The following is a 23,604-nucleotide window of genomic DNA, read 5'->3' as shown; positions in this document are numbered from 1 at the left end:
GACTGTACAGGCCAGGGGTGGCCAAACTGTGGCTCCCCTCCCTCCCCTTCCTTCCTTCCTCCCTCCCTCCCTCCCTTCCATGTGGCTCTCAAACATCTTACATTTGTTCTGTGTGGCTCTTACATTAAGCGAGTTTGGACACCCCTGCTACAGACATAGGCAGTAAAATCTTTTAAAAAGTAATCCTCTTGAATAGAACTTTTTTAAAAAGTTCCAAATATAGGTTTTTGCCTGGAAAAAGTTATCTGAACCAATGGGTGACTATTACTCTTACACAGTATTTTTATCAGTCCAAAGCTCAGCTCCATGTTGTTTTCCTAGCAGCCCATCTTGGGCATGTTCACTTAGAAATGTGTCCCACTGAGTTCAGTGAGTCTTACTCCTGAGTAAAAGTGCACCTAGGATTGTGGTTAGAGAGCCCCGTGGTGCAGAGTGGTAAGCTGCAGTACTGCAGTCCAAGCTCTGCTCACAACCTGAGTTCGATCCCAGCAGAAGCTTTGTTCAGGTAGCTGGCTCAAGGTTGACTCAGCCTTCCATCCTTCCGAGGTTGGTAAAATGAGTACCCAGCTTGTTGGGGGAAAAGTGTAGATGACGGGGGAAGGCAATGGCAAACCGCCCCATAAAAAGTCTGCTGTTAAAACATTGTGATTCACCCCAGAGTTGGAAATGACTGGTGCTTGCACAGGGGATTACCTTTACCTTTTTTTTAGGATTGTGGTTATATTCTGTAGAACCAGCACACCCTCCAGATTTGACCAAAAGAATGTATAATTGGGATAGCAAATTGGCAGACGCTTATTTGCCAGTGAACCCCATTGTCTAGCCACAGAAAAGCAATTTCCAGAAATTTTTTTGACGTTTTCTGTTGCAAATTTTCCATCTCCGTAGGTAAACATAGTCTGTTTACCTGTACTTGTCAGGGCTGTTAGATTTGGGGTACGACGCATGGGCAAGCCCCAGTGCTCACTATAGCTATCTTCTTTTTGTTTACATTACTGAGAATATTTAAATTATTTACTTAAATTTGAATCAGAAGAATTTCCTGGAAAGCCCATATCACTACACTAAAAGCATATTTTCAACTGGATCCCTTGCGAAATTACTTGGAAATGATTGCACAGATTGCTTATTTTCTATGATGTTAAAGAGTTGCTAATTTTTTCCCCCTAGTTGTAGGTCTGTTGTGTTAATGAGCAAGCTGCTCAAACATGTTTTTATCCTGTGACTGTTCTGAATGGAATATGTGTGGGTGGAAATGAGCATCAGTCCTTCTGTTGTCATGACCTTTGTGTTCATCAAAATACCCACTGGGCGTAAAAGGACGTTTCCCCCTCTCACTGCAAGGACAAGACCAGGACATCTGTTCAGATACAGGCAAGATCCACCCACATTTTACTGGTCCTGTAGCTGCCGGTCACAACTCCGGGAAGTTACCTAGTTTGTAAATCTGGAATAGCTTTCTTTCCTGACTGAAAGTTCCGTTCTTGAGCTGAGGAAGCAGCTGGATTGATGAAAGGGAGCAGTCAGTCTGTGGGTTTTTTTTAAAATGACCCATGGGAACAAAGATGATCAGAAGACCAAGAAGAAAGCTTATACTTTGAATACTTGTAAGTGCCCCGTGGCGCAGAGTGGTAAAGCTGCAGTTCTGCCGTCGGAGCCCACTGCTCATGACCTGAGTTCAATCCCAGTGGAAGCTGGTTCAGGTAGCTGGCTCCAGGTTGACTCAGCCTTCCACCCTTCTGAGGTCGGCAAAATTTTATTTATTTATTTATTTATTTATTTGGGATTTGTATCCCGCCCTTCCCACAAGTGGCTCAGGGCGGCTTCCAACAACTAATCAAACATAAATTTAACAATTTTAAATATAAAACAATTAAATAATTAACATTTAAACATTAAAACCAGTAACATTTCACTTCATAAAAACAATACAGCTTAAAACCAATAACATGTCATTTTATATAAACAGATGGCTGGCCAGTTACGTCAAGTTTTATCTCAGCTAGGTGTAGGCTAGCCGGAAGAGGGTCGTCTTACAGGCCCTGCGGAATTGAGCCAAGTCCCGCAGGGCCCTCACCTCTTCCGGCAGCTGATTCCACCAAGTGGGGGCCATAACGGAGAAAGCCCTTTCTCGGGTGACTTTCAAGCGGGCTTCTTTTGGCCCGGGGATAGAGAGGAGATTTTGTGTTCCTGACCTCAGTGCTCTCTGGGGAACATGTGGGGAGAGACGGTCCTTCAGGTAGGCAGGTCCCAGGCCATATAGGGCTTTAAAGGTAATAACCAGCACCTTGTACCGGACTCGGTACATCACTGGAAGCCAGTGCAGAGTCCGAAGACCCGGCCGAATGTGTCCCCACTTTGGGAGACCCAATAACAGCCGGGCCGCGGCATTCTGCACCAGCTGCAGTTTCCGAGTCCGGGACAGGGGCAGCCCCATGTAGAGGGCATTGCAGTAGTCCAACCTCGAGGTGACCGTAGCATGGATCACTGTTGCTAGGTCGTCACGCTCCAGGAAGGGGGCCAGCTGCCTTGCCCGCCTAAGGTGAAAAAATTCGGACTTGGCAGCGGCTGCTATCTGAGCCTCCATCTTTAAGGAAGGCTCCAACAGCACCCCCAAGCTCCTGACTCTGTCCGCCGCCATCAGCGGCGCACCGTCAAAAGCTGGCAGGGGGATCCCCCCTCCCGGGCCGCGGCGACCCAAGCAAAGGACCTCTGTCTTCGTTGGATTTAGCTTCAGCCCACTCAGTCTGAGCCACTCAGCCACGGCCCGTAATGCCCGGTCAAGATTTTCCGGGGCGCAGACCGGCCGTCCGTCCATTAGTAGATAGAGCTGGGTGTCATCAGCATACTGGTGACACCCCAGCCCATACCTTCGGGCAATCTGGGCAAGAGGCCGCATGTAGATATTGAATAACATCGGGGAGAGAACCACCCCCTGGGGCACACCACAATCAAGTGTGCGCCTCTGGGATAGCTCCCCCCCTATTGCGACCTTTTGTCCCCGACCTTCCAGGAAAGAGGAAAGCCACTGTAAGGCCAACCCCTGAATCCCCACGTCGGCGAGGCGGCACGTCAGTAGCCGATGGTCGACTGTGTCGAACGCCGCCGACCGGTCTAGCATCATCAGCACCGCCGAGCCACCCCGATCCAGATGCCGTTGAAGGTCATCTACTAGGGCAACCAACACTGTCTCCGTCCCGTGTCCCGGGCGAAAGCCGGACTGAAATGGGTCAAGGATGGAAGCGTCCTCGAGGAAAGTCTGTAATTGCATCGCCACTGCCCTCTCAATAAGTTTACCCAAAAAGGGCAAATTTGAAACCGGCCGATAATGTGCCAATTGGGCCGGATCTAAGTATGGTTTTTTTAGGATGGGACGGACCACGGCCTCTTTAAGTGGCGTTGGAAAGTGCCCTTCCGTTAGGGATCTATTTATGATATCCCGCACAGGATATCTAAGATCCCCCTGGCAAGATTTAATAAGCCAGGAAGGGCATGGGTCCAATTTACAAGTTGTTGGGCGAGCCAATAAGAGAATCCTGTCAACTTCCTCCAGGCTGAGGGGCCTAAAGCCATCCAGAGTATAATCCGAAGACAGGCTTGGGGCCTCAGGTTCGCTAACTGTCACCAAACTGGCAGGGGGGTCGGGAAGGAGTGATGCGATTTTATCCGCAAAAAATTTCGCAAAAGCCTCACAGCCAAAATGAGTCCCCAGGTTGCTGGGAGGAAAGTGAAGATGGCTGGGGAAGGCAACAGCAAACCACCCCGTAAAAAGTCTGCCGTGAAAATGTTGTGAAAACGTCACCCCAGAGTCGAAAACGACTGGTGCTTGCACAGGGGACTACCTTTACCTTTTTATCCTGATCTGGATTGCTGCATACCCTTAAATCTTTTTGTATCTTTGTTGCTCTAGTTCTTCTTCCTAAGAGAATAGAACTTAGCTGATTGATTATGCTAGTTTTGAATGCAGGTAGAACAATGTTACCTGCTGAGGAAAGCTAATTTGTGTATTTGGTTTGTATATATATTTGGTGCATATATTTGGTATCTGAAGAAGTGAGCAGTGACTCACAAAAACTATTCTACCTCAAATTTTGTTAGTCTGAATTCTGGATTGCTTATTTTCTATGATGTTAAATTTTGTTAGTCTGGATTGGACTCTGGATTCTTACTCGTCTGTATTTGGTTAATAATGAGTGAACACTCATGGATACAGGAAGCTGCCTTATACTGAATCAGACCATTGGACCATCAAAGTCAGTCTTGTCTACTCAGCCTGGCAGCAGCTCTCCAGGGTCTCGGATTGAGGACTTTCACATCACTTTCAATTAAAATATTTTAATTCCTTATTTATGCTGATGTTTTTATCTTTGTTGTACTTCGCCCAGAGCCCTGCTGTAACAGAGATGGGTGATCCATAAATGTAATAATAAACTAAATAAAATAAACTTAATTTTAAAAATAAAATGCCTGTGTCCTTTCAGCTGTAAACACTGGTGACAAAGCCAGTTTGGTGTAGTGGTTAGACACTTTATCTGGGAGAACTGGGTTTGATTCCCCACTCCTCCAGTTGCAGCTGCTGGATTGGCCTTGAGTCAGCCATATCTCTCACCAGAGTTGTCTTTGTATGGGCAGCTTCTGTAAGAGCTCTCTCATCCCCACCCACCTCACAGGATGTCTGTTGTGGGGGAAGAAGATAAAGAAGATTGTGAGCTGCTCTGAGACTCTGACTCAGAGAGAAGAGCAGGGTATAAATCTGCAGTCTTCTTCTTGACATATGGATGGCGTAAAGATGCTCTACCATTGTATTAATGGTAGCATTAATACAGCGGCAGAGCAGTGCTTGCTAATATATATCATACAAAGTATTTTATTTTAGATTGTCATGAATTCGTCGCACTGTCCTTGAGCCCTCTCCCTGCTGTTTGTTTGCATAGCTCCCCTTCCTTTGTATGTCCTTTGCTAAATTTGATAATGATATTTTTTTCATTACTTAGTTCAAGCTGTTAATAAAAATGTTCAGGGGCAGCCTGCCCATGACCAGATGCCTGCAGAATCACTGCCAAGGTAAATTCTAAAGGGGGAGCCACATCAACCCACTGTAGTGCAAACTAACAAAGCTGGGTATTGCATTATTTTTGTGGTATCCCTTGATGAATCGCCACTTAATTTTCCATATGGGAAAATCCAGGAGCTTATGATTTTTGTCTTCCAAATAAACTTCAGTTTAACTTTGCAAAGAAGACAAGACTTGGAAAGATACCTGCTCACAATAGTGTTTTCCCCCCTACCCCACACAGCCTGTGTTAGTCAGTTGACGCCATTTCCAATTTACAAACTTTGCATGCTTGATCTTTTGAAGGTTATTCTTAGTCTCCCTAGGCACCAGGGAGTGACTGTTTACAAGCCTGCTTTCCCATCTTGTTTGTAAGAACTTAAACAATGGTCACATGGACATATACGCTCTCCCAAGACACCAGGCTACAAGAAATACGCACATTGCTAACAAACCAGTTTCCCGCAATCCCAGAGTGCCGTGGAACTAGCAGCAGTGTGCCCTGGTACTATAAATTGTGCACGTTTTTCTCTCCGAAGATGACTCATAAAACGTCATTTTTTGTTCACTATTCATCTTGAAAATGAGTAGGAAGTCTGTCATATTTTTACATCTTTCCCCTTCTCTTTATCTGAGAACTGACAAGATCAAGCTAGCCAGGTCAGGGTATTCTGTGAAATGCTGCCACTTAATTTCATTTTAGATAGTTTCTGCTCAGAAGGAAATGGGTCAACAAGAAATCTGTACATTCCTGATCAAGACCGAGGAACACAGAGAAAATAGTTCTGTAAACAGTTTTCCTTGTCTGGTTTCATTGGGGCAGGGGTCGTTTTGTAGAAAAATAGGTGGAGGAGCTCATTAGCATATCCCCCCCAGCCGAAAACAAACCAATGGAAGAAGGGAGAGAGAGCCCTGGGCAAACGAGGCCTGCTTGGGATGTCTAGAGATCCAGCCAGTCCAAGCAGGCCTTGGTCATCTGGGGCTCTCTTGGGTAGCCCTCCACAGGCCAGCAAGCCAAGAAGCGGAGAAAGGGTGGTGTGGCTTCTCCAGGGGTTAAGGAGGGCTGCTGGGGGTGTGGCAAAGCCCCTGGTGGCTGGCTGGCTGCCCGCTCTCCTAATCCAGGGATTGTTATGCAGCTGCACCTACTATTCAATGGACAAGGTAGTGGAGAGGAGGAGGGGGAACCCTCAGAAAGGTTCAGGAGCTGTGCTCCTGTGAGCTCCTGCATTGGGGAGATGTGTACCTGTGTGCCACTTCTAGACACACTTTCTGGCAAGTGCGCAGGACCCAGAGTGGGCTGTTGATTCTGCCCCACTTATTAAGAAGAAAAAGCAATGGAATTCTGTTAATTGCTGCTGAATAGCATCAAAGCTCAGTCTCCTTCGCTGTAGCAGAACTGTATTTCCATATCCCCTCCCTATTTTTGCAGGCTTCCCGCTGCAGGAGTAGACTCTTGGTGGCAAAGGAGCAGTATTGAGCCCATAAAGGGTGATTCCCCGGGCTTCTTTTGTAGCAGGAACTCCTTTGCCTATTAGGCCACACACCCCTGATGTAGCCAGTCCTCCAAGAGCTTACAGTAGACCCTGTGCTAAGAGCCCTGTAAGCTCTTGGGAGATTGGCTACATCAGGGGGTGTGGCCTAATCAGGGCTTTTCCGGTAGCAGGAATTCCTTTGCATATTAGGCCATGCACCCCTGATGTAGCCAGTCCTCCCAGAGCTTACAGTGGGTCCTGTAAGAAGAACCCAGTTGTGACTTTTGTCAGCCCAGGTCTTTTTCCCCTTCTTTTTGCAGCCAATTCATTGCCGACATATGGCGACCCTGCAGGGCAGGGGTGGCCAGCGGTAGCTCTCCAGATGTTTTTGCCTACAGCTCCCATCAGCCCCAGCCATTGGCCATGCCAGCTGGGGCTGCTGGGAGTTGTAGGCAAAAAACATCTGGAGAGCTACTGATGGCCACCCCTGCTGTAGGGATTCCAAGGCAAGGGATGGTCAAAAGTGGTTTGCCATTGCCTTCCCCTGTGTCGTGACCCTGGTATTTCTTGGTGATCTCCCATCTAAATACTAACCAGCAGGACCAACCCTGCTTAGCTTCCAAAATCTGACCAGATCACGCTAGCCTGGGGTACTTTACCCCCAACCCCCCGCAAAAAAACCAACAACCCAATAACACATTGAAATTGTTTGAAGTCTCAATATGTATGTGCTCATTTACAAGCCAAGTTAGACAGGATCACTGATGGTTCAGCTTTTTTAATACCATGGTTAAAGAATTTGCACACACAGGACAATTGTGTTTATCTTGGTTTGGAAAGTAGCTGTAGGGAAATCGAGTACAGCTCTCCCCCTCCCCTCTTTGTTCTGTGCTCTTCCGGCAGAGATAGTGCTAAAAATAACTCTAGTCAAAAATATGCTGCAAGAGGAAGTCAAATAATTTGTGGCAAACATTTTTTTTCACATATATTCAGTTCAGAGGTTGTAGACTTCAGCTTCTTTAGTGCTGACTATTGACACTTATTTTTGTATGCTCAGCTCTGAGGCTAAGTATTTGTTAGGGGAGAGAAGCCTAGATCTGGCCATGGAGTGGCAATGTTCTAGTCTAGAGGTGGGATGGCCAAACTGTGGCTCAGGGAGCCAAATGTGGCTCTTCCACTCATATTGCATAGCTTTTGAAGGCCCCACCACCCTGGCTTTGAGAAGGCATTTGTCTCTTTAGATCATTTCTCCAATTCAGCAGTTTAGAGAATGCATTTAAAGTTAAAGTTGCTTTCTTTCCATCCATCCCTCCCATCCCCATCTATTCCTTCATTTTTGGTGTAGTGGTTAAGTGTACGGACTTTTATCTGGGAGAACCGGGTTTGAGTCCCAACTCCTCCACTCACAGCTGCTGGAATGGCCTTGGGTCAGCTATAGCTCTTGCAGGAGTTGTCCTTGAAAGAGCAGCTGCTGGGAGAGCCCTCTCAGCCCCACCCACCTCACAGGATGTCTGTCGTGGGGGGAGAAGATAAAGGAGATTGTGAGCCACTCTGAGACTCTAATTCAGAGAGAAGGGCGGGGTATAATCCTTTCCTTCCTTCCTTCCTTCCTTCCTTCCTTCCTTCCTTCCTTCCTTCCTTCCTTCCTTCCTTCCTTCCTTCCTTCCTTCCTTCCTTCCTTCCTTCCTTCCTTCCTTCCTTCCTTCCTCTCCCCCTCCCCTCCTGCAGACCAGCATGGCTATTGTGCTGAAATTAGCCTGTACAAAACAGCAGTGTTCCTCAAGTGATTAATTTGTAAACAGTTCAAACTTAGGTTTTCTGTTAAACAGCCTTCCAGTTTTGTTTAACAGATGAGCGGAGGCTGTTGGGAGAGAGTTTTACCAAGTCTCTGCCACAGTACAATATAGGACAATATAACTTTTGATAAAAGTTGTGTCAATTCCTTGTTTTAAGAGGAATACTACAGAATGTGTCTTAACACAACTTCCTGGCTGTGTGCATGCCTGTATATAAAATATGTCAGCATATTCTGTGTTAAAAACAGAGTTCGGACTTTTGCAAAAAGGCATTTCTAAGCAGCATACAGAAATGGGAGAGAACGCCCACGCCGCAGACTGTTGGTGAATGGTTTTTGTTTCATTTCCTGTGGGCATTCCTTTGATGTTACGTAAGAGAGCTTTGCTCAATGGTGGATATTCCTCATTCGGTCTGACCCATTTTGTAATAATGAGTTTTATTCCTGGAACGTAAGTAGTTTTGGTCCCTTGGTCTAAGGACCTAGTTTGATGTCCTCCGTAGGGCAGTGCCAGTTAAAGACATGCTAGCCTTGATCCCCTATAACTGAACTCATCTGTGTCTGGCTTGTATTTTTTTGTAAATCTTCTGGTGGGTTTTTGTTAAAGGAAGAAGAAAGCCCCTCTGCTGAAGATCAAGGAAGGAGGAGGGTCCCGCGGTCGGAAGCCAGCCCCATGACGTTGATTTCCTCTTTCGAAATGCAAAGAACTTTAAAAGAACCGTGGCTGGCGATGACATTTCACAAAGTGCCGGCTGCCATCCTGTACCAAATGGAGCAAGAGCTCGACAAAGACGAGATGGACACCATGGCGTTCCTGTGCCAGGATCTTGTGCCGGATTTACCAGCCCCAGATGTTAGGATGCTTTTGGTGGCGCTGAACGAGAGGGAACTGCTCACCGCCTCCACTTTGGCCGAGCTGCTGTACAGAATGAAGAGGTTTGACTTGCTAAAGAAGATCCTGGGAACCAGTCGAACAGCTGTGGAAACCAGTTTGGCGAGAAATCCTCGTCTGTTGACGCCTTACAGGTGAGTTCAGGGGATGACTTCTTGGTTTTCTTTCTTAAATGCCCTTACTTTTACTCAGTACTGAGCAGGCAGATTCAGCAGGAGCTCACAGGAGCAGAGCTCCTGAACCTTTCTGAGGGTTCTCCCTTCTCCTCCCCACCTACCTTGTCCATTGAATAATAGGTGCAGCTGTATAACAATCCCTGGATTAGGAGAGCAGGCAGCCAGCCAGCCTGCAGGGCTTTGCCACACCCCCAGCAGCCCTCATTAACCCCTGGAGAAGCCCACACCACTCTTTCTCCACTTGTTATGTGATTTTGAGTGGCGGGTGACTTGCTGGCTTTTTGACTGTGATGAGCGGCAGCCAAGGAGAGCCCCAGGTGAGCAAGGCATCTCTAGCCAGTGCAAGCAGGCCTCAATTGCCTGGGGCTCTCCTTTTTTTTGCGTTGGGTTGCTTTTGGCTGGTGGGGGGCGGCATATGCTAATGAGTTATACTAATGAGCTCCACCACCTATTTTTCTTCAAAATGACCCCTGGTACTGAGTACAAGCTTGGTTTGACTCTTTTGTTTGTGAACATCTGCACATGTAGGCAGAGTGAGATCTGCAGTCTCTTGGTTTCAGGTTCTCAAACTAGAAGATCTGAATAATCTAGGTGGGCTGTGCAGCTGTGTTGTTCTAAAGCAGCAGAGCAAAATTTGAAGCCAGGAGCGCCTTTAAGACCAACAGAGTTTTATTCGTGGTATGCACATGGAAGCATATACCTTGAATAAAACTTTGTTGGTCTTAAAGGTGCCGCTGGCCTCAAACTTCGTTCTGGAAGGTCTGAGGTTCCTGTGCAGGAACAAGGAGTGCCAGTCAGATCTGAGTTTGTGGTTTAAACGTTATGCTAATCTTCTGAACAGATTACAAACACAACATATGGCTTGCAGAAGGTACTTGGCAGCTACGCTGGGAATCACATGCTTCTCCGGCCCATTCCCACACACATCCAACCCCCCAAAAAGTTTGTTGTATTTTAGTTCCTTTTGGCAAGAATGGGATTTAGCTAGTTGTGCCCAGAGGCGTCACTAGGGTGGGTTGCACCCTGGGGTGTAACTGATTCAAGTCACCCCCTTCCCCATTGGGCATCACCCCTTTTGGAGGGCTGCGTCACCCCCTCTGCATACAACCCCGCCCACTTCACATGGCCCCTCCCTCATCCGTAATCCAAGATACCAGTTTTGCAGCATTTAAGTTTCCCCCACTCACCCACACGCTTTTAGCTGAGCTGGCGGCAGCGCGGCCCTGGTTTCAGAATCCCGGCCAGCCCACACACAGCAGCAGCGTTCTAGTCCCAGGGCCAGCCCCTTCCTGTTGGGGGGGACCATGGGTCAGTGCCTGGGGCCAATGAGAATGCTCTGGGGGAGGGCCGATGGCCCCCTTGGCCCCGCCCTAGTGACGCCGCTGCTTGTGCCTAACTGGTTCTATTCAGTTCTATGTGATGGTAGTGCGGCCAGTTCTCTCTCTGGATTAGGGTCTCTTTTTAGAGTAGTACCTTTATTTGCATTGGATTTCCAGTGTCTTTATACTTCAAAACTTAAAGATGGAGAGCCAATTTGGTGTAGCGGTTAAGTGCGCAGACTCTTATCTGGGAGAACCGGGTTTGATACCCCACTCCTCCACTTGCAGCTGTTGGAATGACCTTGGGTCAGCCATAGCTCTTGTAGGAGTTGTCCTTGAAAGGGCAGCTTCTGGGAGAGCTCTCTCAGCCCCACCCACCTCACAAGGTGTGGGGGAGAAAGGTAAAGGAGGCTGTAAGCCGCTCTGAGACTCTGAGATTCAGTGTATAGGCTGGGATATAAATCCAGTATCATCTTCTTCTACTTAAAGATCTAAGTCATCATTTTGGTGGTGGAGTCGTGGAGAGTGCCAACAAGTTGCAGAGGGTGCAGTGGTGACCTAGTAGGTCTATCAAGGCAAGAGATGAACAGAAGTAGGTTGCCATTGCCTGCCTCTGCGTCGCAACCCTGGTCTTCCTTGGTGGTCTCCCATCCAAGTACTCACCAGGGTTGACCCTGCTTAGCTTTGCAAGATGGGGCCAGCCTGAGCCATTCAGGGCAACATTGCTGGGCAATATTTTATGGTGTGTGAGTCCTTGTCTGGAAGGAAGAGAACCTTCTTTTTTTGGCCCTGTAAGTAGAATCCTGTAAGCTCTTGGAGGATTGGCTACATCAGGGGAGGTGTGGCCTAATATGCAAAGGAGTTCCTGCTACAAAAAAAGCCCTGGAACCAATCCTGTGTGATGCAGGCACAACAGAAGAAGAAGAAGAATTGCAGATTTATACCCTACCCTTCTCTCTGAATTAGAGACTCAGAGCGGCTTACAATCTCCCATGACTTCTCCCCCCACAACAGACACCCTGTGAGGTGGGTGGGGCTGAGAGGGCTTTCACAGCAGCTGCCCTTTCAAGGACAACCTCTGCCAGAGCTAGGGCTGACCCAAGGCCATTCCAGCAGGTGCAGGTGGAGGAGTGGGGAATCAAACCCGGTTCTCCCAGATAAGAGTCCATGCACTTAACCACTACACCAAACTGGCTCTCACCAAACAGCAAACAATGATTTGTAGATGTGGAATTACTTGGCTGTGTGTGAGGAGGAAAAGAAGAGCTATAAAATGTCCTGGCATTTCCTCGAACAACCAGGTGTTTTTAGTCGCAGTGTCTCTGTATGAGTTAGTGATCTGGGTATGCCCAACCAACTGAGATTAGATCAGAGGCTGATGCTGAGAAGCAACAGATAGTCTACCTCCAAGGCCGACTAATAGAATAATCCTAAACAGGTCTACTCTGAATTCTACTGTCATCTATTCAGTTCTCCCGGGAAAATGTCCTTAGGATTGCACTATGATTTTTCTGTTTCTCTGCATGGAGGGCAGTTTAATACTCCAATTGCTTCTGATGCAGACAGATAGCAGAATCATCTTTCGCTTAGCAGAAGCTGGCAAGGCCAGAGCACAGAAGCACACAGAGGTGCAACAGACAATCTTCTCTGGAGTCCCAGGAGTCTCTATGGATTGCTTTTGTCATACAATTTGAGAACTGCTGTTCTAAGCATATAAGGACACGGAATGCAATAGTTTTGGTCTTTGTTTTTAAATATAAGTTAGGAAGTGAATATGAGTTGAGATGATGGTACTCGCTTGGCCAGTGAGTCAAAAGGTTGCCAAAGGTTGACTTAAGAATATGCTTGCTGTCTTTGCAGAGTGCTGATGACCGAAATCAAAGAGCACCTGGATAAAGAAGACTTAGAATCTTTTGTTTTCCTTTTGCTGTGCAATTCTAGCATGAAGAAAGTGAAAGAGAAGGTAACATTTTCCACAGGGGATTTTCGCTCTCTGGTTCTGGAATGCACTTTAGTGTAATGAGAAGGAAGACGGGGAGGTAGAAACTGGAGGAGGACAAGACACAGGGATGTAATTCTAGCAGGAGCTCGTTTGCATATTAGGCCACACCCCCTGAAGTAGCCAATCCTCCAAGAGCTTACAAGGCTCTTTTTTGTAAGCTCTTGGAGGATTGGCTACATCAGGGGTGTGTGGCCTAATATGCAAACGAGCCCCTGTTAGAATTCCATTTCTGACAAGACAGATTCTTTTTTGAGAGGGGCAAATGGATCAAGATGGAAAGGTGTGTTAGTCTGTCTGTAGCAGAAAAGAGCAAGAGTCCAGTAGCACCTTAAAGACTAACAAAACTTTGGCTGGGTATGAGAGAGCATGTGCAAAAAGACTTGGAAGATTCTTAACACAAAACATAACACAGAAGGCAGTGAAAGAGGGCATGCACAATTGTAAAAACAACTCTTTAAATCAATGGTAGGGGGGGGATGAAAGGGTAAGACAGGAAATGCTGCTACATATGGAACACATGAACTGTATGGATTGATTTCAAAAGGCAGTGCAAGGAGCCAGTTTCATGTAATGGTTAGAGCGGGGGTGGCCAAACTTGCTTAACATAAGAGCCACATAGAATAAATGTCAGATATCTGAGAGCAACAAGATATGAACGTCAGATGTTTTGAGAGTCACAAGACAGGAAGGAAGAACGGAAGAGATAGATGGATGGATAGATGGATGGATGGATAGATGGATGGATGGATAGATTGATAAGATGGATAGATAGATGGAAAGATAGATGGATAAGATAGATGGATAATATGCAAAGGAGCTCCTGCTAGAATTTCACCGCTGCCAAGGGCCATATGGATATTTATAACATCATTCGCGGGTCATTAAAAATTATCAACTTAAAAAACAGTGCTCCGCTGAGGGAGAACAATTCAGGCCAGCAAAATTAATGCAAATAATTGTTTTTCTATTTGAAGTCATGAGGGGAGAGCCTAATCTGGCGCACACACATCTGGCCTGCCACCTAGGCAAATGCATAGATCCAGGGCTTTTTTGTAGAAAAAGCCCAGCAGGAACTCAGTAGCATATTGGACCACATCCCCTAATATTAGCATATAAGGCCACACCATCTGGGATAATCAAGTGCAAACTGAACTGTGACAGTAACTTTTCCAGGCCCTGCAGCAATTCTGGCCGGCCAGCCAGGTCCTGGGGAGGCTGCCGCATAGCGCAGCTGGGCCCCACAATCCTCGCTGGCCAGCCAGGCCCCAGGGAGGCTGCCACATGGCTCAGTTCGACCCAGCAATCCCCGAGGGCCACACCAAGTGACCTCGAGGGCCACATACGGCCCTTGGGACGGAGGTTCCCCACCCCTGGCCTAAGTACTCGGTGAGATCTGCTCATGGGAGCAGCTTCTGCAGAGCAGGAAGCTTCTGGTTCCCGCTGCGACCAACTGAAGCCCCTGGAATTTTGTTGCTAGGGGGATCAGCAGAGCTCCAGGAGCTTCATAGGGGACAGAAGAGGAGTGAGGGAAGGAGGAGCAGTCCTTCTGACAAAGGAAAGGCCCTTTTCTCTTGGGAATTGCAGTGTAACTCACAGGTACATCTTTATTTGAATGCTGAAAGTACAGATCTGTGTGTTCTTGAGTCTCAGGAAAGCAGGGTAGTTTGGAAATTATCAGTATTATTTGTCATAACAGACAGGAAAATCCCTTTAATTATCATTATTATTTGTCATAAGCAACAGGGAAATCACTTTAATCCCTTTAATTTTCCCAGTGTTGCCTGTGATGGTATATTTTGGCTTTTCTTGAGTTGACTAGTTTTGGATAAGAAGTGCAAGTTATTCTTTGTCACCCTTGCAAAATCTTTTTAGGAGCCATTTTGTAACTCTTAAATAGCAGAAGTAGCAGGATGTCAGTTTCTGCAGTCTGCTCTCCCAACTGTACATTGCTTGGAATGGAGGTAGTTTCAGGTGGGTGGCTGTGTTGGTTGTAGTTGTTTTACTGATTTTATTGAAATGGATTTATTGTTTTTTTGTAATGTTCAGAACAAGGGTGGCTTAACATAAGAGCCACATAGAATAAAGGTCAGATGTTTGAGAGCCACAAGACATGAACATCAGATGTTTGAGGGAAAGAAGGCAGGCAAATAGATGGGGAGCTGGAGATGGAAAGAAAGCAACTTTAAATGTATTCTCCAAGCCACTGGCTGGCTTGGCTTAGAGAAATGATTTAAAGAGACAAATGCAGTAGGGGCTTTGAGAGCCACGCAATAAGTGTGAAAGAGCCACAGTTTGGCCACATGGTTCAGAAGGTTTTAGAATGTTTGGTTTTTGGATTGTTGTCACACGTTCTGAGCCATTTTCAGGGAGAGCGGTTTAAAAATTGAATGAATGAATGAATGAAATTGCTTTGCAGTAGAAGAGTTCTGAGTCCAGGAGCCACATTAGGCACAACAAGATTTCTAGGGTATAAGCCAGGGGTGGCCAAATTGCAGCTTGGAAGCCACACGTGGCTCTTTCACACGTATTGTGTGGCTCTCAAAGCCCCCATCACCCTGTTGGCCGGCTTGAAGAAGGCATTTCTTTCTTTAAATCACTTCTCTATGCCAGCCAGCAACTTGGAGAATGAATTTAAAGTTGCTTCTTTCCACCTCCACCTCCCCCTCCCCCATCCAGGGCCGGCTCACCAACTAGGCAAATTAGGCATTTGCCTAGGGTGCCGGGCTGGGGAGATGCCGAATTGGGCTCCCCCACCCCTGCACCCAAGACAAATGCCTAATTGCCCAGGGGCAATTAGGCGGTGGCGGGTGGGCAGGTCACCTCCCTCCTCCCCCTGTTCCAGAAGGGAGGGGTGAGAGCGAAGCCTTTTCCCACTTGGTATTAACAGAGGGGGTCTCTTGCGATGCCGGCCGAAGCCAGTAAGTAGGAGGCTGGCGCAGCTACTCTGAGTGCGCCGTAGGGGGGTAGACCCCAGAAAAAACGGGACGGGGTTGACCTGGGGGCGTGCCAGCAGTACATCTGCCTGGGGCTCCATGCACTTTTGGTCTGGCCCTGCCCCCACCTGTTTGCCTGCTTTCCTGTCTTGCAGCTGTTAAATATCTGTTGTTCATGTCTTGTGGCACACACACACACACACACACAAAAGGGAAATAAATTGTGTTCTTCCTCAACTGGTCGAAGTGACCTGTCTGCAAGTTTCTCAAAGGTGTGTATCGTTTGGTCTGCTATTGATAAAAATTTGTTCTGACTTTCAAGAGTTTCCTGGGAATTATAAATGAACTTGAGAAGTTAGAGCTGGTGTCGCCTCACCAATTGGATTTCCTAGAGAACTGCTTGATGAACATTCACAGGAAGGACTTGGTGAAGAAGATCCAGAAGTACCGACTGGAAGGTAAGGAGTCTGTGGGCTGTTTATTCCTTGCAATGACTGGTCGGTCTTGGCTGCTATGGGAATCACTCCTACACAGGGGTGGAATTCTAGCAGGAGCTCCTTTGCATATTAGGCCACACACTCCTGATGTAGCCAATCCTTCAAGAGCTTACAAAAAAGAGCCTTGTAAGCTCTTAGACAATTGGCTACATCAGGGGTTGTGGCCTAATATGCAAAGGAAATCCCTGCTTCTACAACTGTGTATGTGAGGAGTTCCAGGGGTGACAGAGGCTGAAATCCTGCATGCTCTTACTTGGGAGCAAATCCCGAGTTCAATGAGACTTACTTCTGAGTAGACAGGCACAGGATCAGGCTGCTACTCAGAGCTTTTTTTGTAGCAGGAACTCCTTTGTGTACGAGACCACACACTCCTGATGTAGCCAATCTTCCTGGAGCTCACAGTAGGCACTGTACTAAGAGCCCTGTAAGCTCTTGGAGGATTGGCTACATCAGGGATGCGTGGCTTAATATTCAAAGGACTTCCTGCTACTGATGTTTGTCAGGTTTTATAAGATATCGATTTGTTGCAGAGCTGTTTTCAAAATTCTGGATATCAGGGCCTTAAGTTCGAAATATGAATTTCTACGACTATTTTCAATTTACAGCTCTTATCTCTCCCCCCCCCCCCCAAATTTCCACTGTCGTTTGCAGTAGCATTACTGCAGTGTGGACTAGAGCTCCAATATTTTACCCTCAAGCATTTTTCAGAAACCAATATTGTGTTTTGCTGCAGGTTCAAATTCCTCTAAAAAGATGCACTGGCTAGGGGAAAGAATAGAGTAAGGATTGTACATTTTTTGCCTAGCAACACATTTATCCAACAAGTCCCAATGAAGAGAAGACATGGCAGGGGGTGCAAAAACTAATGTGTGCAAAAATTTTAAAATGTGCTTCTCTAGTTACATCTTATGTAAATTCTTGTTAATATGTAGAAGGGTACTGAAGAGAAATGGAATCTTCAGGAATGTACGTAGCAGTTTTGTGTTACATTCTAGGCTAATATAGGGAAAAGGTAACATTCTTGTGCAGGACTCATTTTGTAGCAGGAGCTCCTTTGCATATGAGGTCACACACCCCCTGATGTAGCCAATCCTCCAAGAGCTTACAGGGCTTTTAGTAAAGGGCCTCTGTAAGCTCCAGGAGGATTGGCTACATCAGGGGTGCATGGTCTAAAATGTAAAGGAGCTCCTGCTACAAAACGAGCTGTGTTCCTGTGTGAAAATGACAAGTCTTCCTGTTTCAAAAAGAGGATTGAGACTTAAATAGCAGCACGACAGATAGTTCTTAGAATCACATGGTCTTTTTTTTTTTTTAGTATTTTTTGTGTGCGTGCATGCACTTGTGTGCCTGGAAGTCATGGTGACCTCTGGTGACACCTACTGGGGCCTGCACATTTTCCAGAGAGGTGGCTTGATAAAGCCTGCCTCTGCATCCCGGCCCTGGTATTCCTTGGAAGTCTCCCTTCCAAGTACCTTCCAGAGTCGGCCCTGCTTAGCTTCCAAGATCTGACATGATCAGGCTTGCCTGGGTTATCCAGGTCAGCACTTGTTTTTTTGTTTTGAAAAGTTCAATCCAGAGACGAAAGTAACTGGTCTGGGCCAGTACATTGAACCAGTAAGAAAGTGGGCAATGTGGTATACAAAGGGCTTTTTTTGTAGCAGGAACTCCTTTGCATATTAGGCCACATACCCCAATTTAGCCAGTCCTCCTGGAGCTTACAGTAGGCCCTGTATTAAGAGCCTGGTAAGCTCTTGGAGGATTGGCTACGTCAGGGGTGTGTGGCCTAATATGCAAAGGAGCTCCAGCTACAAAAAAAAAGCCCTGAGTATACAGTGTTCCTTCTAAGCTGTGCAGGTGAGTGAGTGGCTGCTCATTAACATAGGAGCCCCGCTCAGTAGCAATCTGGAGCTTTTCAGGTTCTTGCATGTCCATTGCCCATTTTAAGGTTATGGGAGAGAGGTCACTTGTAGGATAAAGACAACGTAACTGAAGCTATAGTGACCGAATAACTAAGAATGTATTGAAACAAAATCATACAAATATGTTCAATAGAAGACTAAACAGCAATAACAATTCCCCAGAAGTTTGAGCCTTTTGAAGCCGTTTTGAAATCTTACTGGAGACTTTCTGTACCATTTGTCCATTGGGAATTCTATGTGCAGTCTTTGGGCACACTGAAAAAGAATCTTGTGAGTTTTGCAGCTTTTTGCAACTTATTGATGCATCAGAGAAGAAGAAGAAGAACTGCAGATTTATACCCCGCCCTTTTCTCAGAGACTCAGAGCGACTTACAATCTCCCATGTCTTCTCCCCCCACGAGAGACACTTTGATATTTTTTCTGAGCTTCTGCTTTTGGTTGAGATCTGTGGTTGGAGCACCCTATGCTAGAAGAGGATTTGAAGCAGGAATAATCCAGTCGACCTCCTGTTCATTGGGACTCCTCTGATGGAATTGTGAAACGTTTGGGGAATTGTTATTGCTATTTAGTCTTCTATTGAACTTATTTGTATGATTTTGTTTCAGTACATTCTTAGTTATTCAGTCGCTATAACTTTGGTTGTGCTGTCTTTATCATTTTAAGGTTACAGCAGTTCTGTTCTACTCAGGAGGTGAACTGCTCTGCTCAGTGTGTGTGTGGGGGTGAAATTAGAGGGAACACTGGTGGCATCTCCAATTTTGTGAGAGGCAGTAAGACTCACAAACCATTTTCACATAGCACAGCATAGACAGGAGAGAGTACGTGCGGGCTTCACTGCCATCCAGAGCCTGCAGGCTGGCATGGAGAGGCATGCCCTAACGGCCGCTGTTGATGGAAGTTTCTGAGCACCCCTGTTCCAATTTTCAGCTCCAGTTCACACCATCGGCTCTGCGCCTGTGTACATAAACACGCTTCAGGCGTCTCTTCCCAAGCTCTCTCTTGCCGACCCTCTGAGGGTAAGTACGAAGGAAGCCGCCGCGATCAAACGGAGAAAGGATCTTCCGGAAGCTGATTAAATGCTTGATGTGTTTTGCAAATTAATGATTCAGCTGCTTCAAGGATTCTTCACTAGGCTTGTCTTGCGGGTGCCCTGTTTAAGATTTGACTATAAATGGTGGGCATGGCATATAGTTTGCAGCTGTAACCCAATGATAAGGAGGTTGCTGTTGCAGCGTTCCACATGGTTGATAACTTGCCAGCAGCAGTGGCTATGAAGGACAATTGGGGCACTGTGTTGGCAAGGCTTTATCTTTTGGGGCGGGGAACAGAATGGCCAGGTAGGTCTCAAACAGATAGACTGTTCCTTCAATAAACTCCGCTATGATGCAGGAAACCAGTTTCTGGCACATAGTCCTGCGTCACGTAGCCCAGGCAGCAGGAAAAAGGAAGTCTTTGTCTTTCTGATCTTTTAAAATTTAAATTTTATTAAATTTTCCAAAATTATACAAATAAATATATAATATCAAAACTATTACGAGAAATATTGTTTCTCAAACAAATTGCTTACAACTTGTTTATACTATTGTTTTTCTGGTTTTTACCAAGGAGTTAGGCTTGCTCATTTCTGATATTCTAGACAGTATCTACTTCAACCTTTTTTGACTTTTCAGGCACCTTTGGAATTCTGACACAGGGCAGTGGGCACAATCAAAATGGCTGCTACAGGAGGTGGAGCTAATCACAAAATGGATGCTGAAGGAGGACCACAAAATGTCAAGTTGTACATAAATGTAATAGTAAAATTTGACATTTCAGCCAAAACTATTTGATGGAATGCCTTTTAATCCGCACAGCCAATTAGAAGCACTACTGGGCAACGCCCTGTCTAGCTCCTCCGACTTTCTAAAAGCACTTAGTGGTGCCAGGAAGGGTCTCGGTGGCCTCATGGCCTCCACACCGTGTTGGGGACCCCAGTCTACTTAATGGTATTTTGAACTAATTTATAGTGTATCCATGGTATTGCCAATACAGTTTTAAAACCTCCAGAGGAGAAATGTGGCAGCATTTGAAATGTCAGCATCGGGGCACTTTTTGCAAAAGATGAAACAGGATATGATTCTCTTTCTCTCCCCTTTTTTGAATTTGCAGATAGTGAACAAAGGAAAACTGCTAAATGGATCGGGAGCCATTCAGAGTAAGATTTGCCAGTCTTTAAGAGTTGTGGTTTCTGTGATGAGACAGCTGATACTTCCCATTGATGAGCCTTGCTTTAACAGGAATTTCCCACAGTAAACCTGAATATTTCAGCTGTCGCCCACTATGTTGCTGTGCTATGCTGGTGAACTCCTTCGTGCATGAACGCAGACCTTTGCTCCTGCCTCCCTCAAATTTGGTTGTTCACTTAGTTTCGTTTCTACCCTGCTCTTCTCCACAATGGGAACTCAAAGCAACTTACGTTGTTCTCTTATTTTTTCCTCAACAGCAACTCTGTGAGGCATCTGAGGTTGGGCATATGAGACTAGCCAGGGGTTGCCCAGGTGTGATCATTGCGCCTAGGGGAGAGTGGGAGGGACTTTTCGGGAGTGGCGAGGAGTGTTGTGACCAGCGTTCCCTCTAACCTGCAGTGTCCTGTGAGCAAAAATTCTACTTTGTGAGCTATTGGCATGAAAGTTGTGAGCTACTGCATAAATTAATGTGCTCTGGGGTCATCCTTCCTCAGCTAAGACAAAAATGTGTGAGCTGGAGGCTAAAAATCTGTGAGCTACCTCACGCTAGCTCAGCTTAGATGGAACACTGGTTGTGACATGCCTGTGTGAACCGGAAGTGACATGGACATAACCGGAAGTAACATGGACATGCCAGGGACATTGGGAGAGGAAACACTCTGCTTTTTTGGAAAAACTCTATGGTAGATTTCATTTCAAATCATAGAGCTTTGCCCCAAAATCAGTGTTGCTCCCCAACACACCCACGTTACTCCTAGTTTTCATAGGAATGTCGTGATAATTTCTGGGTTCAGTTCCGGCTGGCTCGTCATCAGGGGTGTGACCTAATATGCATATGAGTTCCTGCTGGGCTTTTTTGGTAGAAAAAGTGTGTGACCCAATGGTGATGTCAGGGGAGTGGCCTAATATGCCAATGAGTTCCTGCTGGGCTTTTTCTACAAAAAAAAAGCCCTGGTAAGTGGGGGGGATGTGGGGGGGAGAGAAGTGCCTGAAATCGAGACCCCGGCCACACCAGGAGAGGGGATGGCAATCATAGACTGGCCCAAGGTCACCTAGCAGGCTTCCGTGGCAGGGCAAGGATTCATACCTAGGCCTCCTAGATCTGACACTCTTACAGCTGCTGGAATGGCCTTGGGTTAGCCATAGCTATCGCAGGAGTTGAAAGGGCAGCTGCTGTGAGAGCCCTCTCAGCCTCACCCACCTCACAGGGTGTCTGTTGTGGGGGGAGAAGACATAGGAGATTGTAAGCCGCTCTGAGTCTCTGATTCAGAGAGAAGGCGGGGTAGAAATCTGCAGTCTCCTTCTTCTTAACCACTCCATCTCACTTGTGCATTTTCATACCTATATCATCATCTACTGCTCCTGTGGATTCTTCTTCTTGCATCTGTCAGCCAACGTTCCTCCTAAACTGTGGAGTCTCATGAGCAACAATTCTACTCCCTGAGCTGCTGGCATTAAAGTTGTGAGCTGCTGCATAAATTAGTTTGCTCTGGGGCCATCCTTCCCGAGCTAAGACAGAAATGTGTGAGCCGGAGGCTAAAAAACTGAGCTAGCTCACACTCACTCAGCTTAAAGGGAACACTGCGTATCGGCCCCATCATATTGAAATCAGTAGACGTGTCAAAGGCCTTGGCTAGCTGATATGCTTGTGAACTAATTCACTGGGTGTACGTGTGTTAGTTTCTGAAATTAATAATTCGTGGCAATACAACGGCACTGCAACTGACAATACCGTATTTTGTAATTGCAGAGGAACAGGTCACCGTACCAGTACCAGAAACCGGAACAGCCATGTCTCAGGTATTATGCACAGTAATCAGAAAGAATACGCCTTGCTCCCGTGCTTATTACCCTTTTCTTCTAGTGCAGAATCTCTTAAAGAGGCCCCACGAGATCAGCGGGTTATTTTGTCTGTGCTTTTCTAACTGCTGAACACATTGCAGTGAAAAAAGGATCAGGCTGCCTTTTTTTTTTTTTTAAACATTCTGTTTTTGCTTCAGCCTGTTCCTCTCTGCTTCAAACGCCAGATTTATTTTCACAAGCGTTCAGGAGATCTTCACTCCCTTAGACTATGGGGGTAAAATGCACTGCCTGCAGATCTGCCCAAATAAAACTGTCTACGAGGACTAGAAACTTGATTTTGTTTTTAACTGAAAGTTTAGAATTGGTGCTGACAGTTTGCATTGCATTTGCATTGGTTGCACCTTGCCAACCGGTATTGCTCAGGCACGATCATTTGGGAGGGGGGGGGAGGTACGTGCATGCCTGTGATACTGTGTAGAACTTTCCCCTGTAGTTCCAGTTTGCATGGAACTGTCTCCATGCAGTTCATAGAGGCTTTCTCACCAAGCCACAGCCACCCCCCTGCATTAAAGTAAACAATTCTCTCCTTCTCTTTGAATCTTTGCAGGGGTCTGACCACTACAGAATGCAGAGTACTCCTTTGGGAGTGTGCCTGATCATAGACTGCATTGGCAACGATATGGGTAAGTCCCAGGGAAAACTGCGTCATCCTTGCTGCCTAATTTGGCAGCGTGCATCAGATTTTCATACACCAAATTAGCCTGGCTTTCTTTCCCAGCATCCCAGTATAGAACTGAGACTGACTGCTTACAAAGCAGAACTGGCTAAAACAGGGGTGTCGGACTCATTTGTTATGAGGGCCAGATCTGACATAAATTAGATCTTGTCGGGCCAGGCCATGTCAGGCTGGGCCATGTGTGTACGTATTTAAGATTAGGTAGCAGAGATATAAACGTTATAAAGGACACGCGGACACAATTCAAGATTTTTTTAAAACTTAAAATAAAATATGCTTAAAACATTAGCACTCTTTGGTCTTAAAGGTGCTTTCTTTGTATTTCTCCCATGGGGTCCAGGGAACTGGGCAAAGGAAGCTCTGGCTGTTTCCTTCCTCCCTCAGGCGACCAGGAGGGGGAGGAGCCTCGGCCAATAGAAGGAAGAGAGGCTTGGCTCAGTAGCTCTGCTGTGCGATTGAGAGAGCCTGGCAAAGCAAGCTCTCCCTCCCTTCCCAAGGAAGAAGACTCAGCCAATGGAGAAGATAGAGGTTTTGCTCTGTAGCTCCTGTGCTGTTGAGCAAGCCTGGCAAAGCAAGCTGTGATGCAGAAGGAAGCAAGAGAGGGAGAAGGAAACAGACGACAGCCAGTTGCTCAGGAGCCCTCCGGGGGCCTGACTCGGCCTCCAGGCTGCATGTTTGACACCCCTGGGCTAAATGTTCCAGGGTAGGGGGTGACCAAACTTGCTTAATGCAAGAGCCACATAAAATAAATGTCAGATGTTTGAGAGCTGGAAGGAAGGAGA

The 23,604-nt window shown here is 46.5% G+C and overlaps 1 protein-coding gene across 1 annotated transcript in view; it reads left to right on the top strand.

Moving 5' to 3' along the window:
• Positions 1-23,604, top strand: part of CFLAR (CASP8 and FADD like apoptosis regulator) — a 41,923-nt gene that overhangs the window by 4,086 nt on the left and 14,233 nt on the right. Inside the window, exons 2-8 of the mRNA XM_060257109.1 lie at positions 8,928-9,346; positions 12,568-12,670; positions 15,965-16,100; positions 18,986-19,074; positions 20,207-20,252; positions 22,034-22,083; positions 22,694-22,769. Coding sequence (XP_060113092.1) covers positions 8,994-9,346; positions 12,568-12,670; positions 15,965-16,100; positions 18,986-19,074; positions 20,207-20,252; positions 22,034-22,083; positions 22,694-22,769 — 853 coding nt within the window. The 5' untranslated portion in view covers positions 8,928-8,993. The remainder of the gene's footprint in view (positions 1-8,927; positions 9,347-12,567; positions 12,671-15,964; positions 16,101-18,985; positions 19,075-20,206; positions 20,253-22,033; positions 22,084-22,693; positions 22,770-23,604) is intronic.

This window comes from Heteronotia binoei, chromosome 16 (genome assembly GCF_032191835.1).
Source record: "Heteronotia binoei isolate CCM8104 ecotype False Entrance Well chromosome 16, APGP_CSIRO_Hbin_v1, whole genome shotgun sequence".
NCBI lineage: Eukaryota > Metazoa > Chordata > Lepidosauria > Squamata > Gekkonidae > Heteronotia > Heteronotia binoei.
This window is presented reverse-complemented; position numbering and strand designations above follow the sequence as displayed.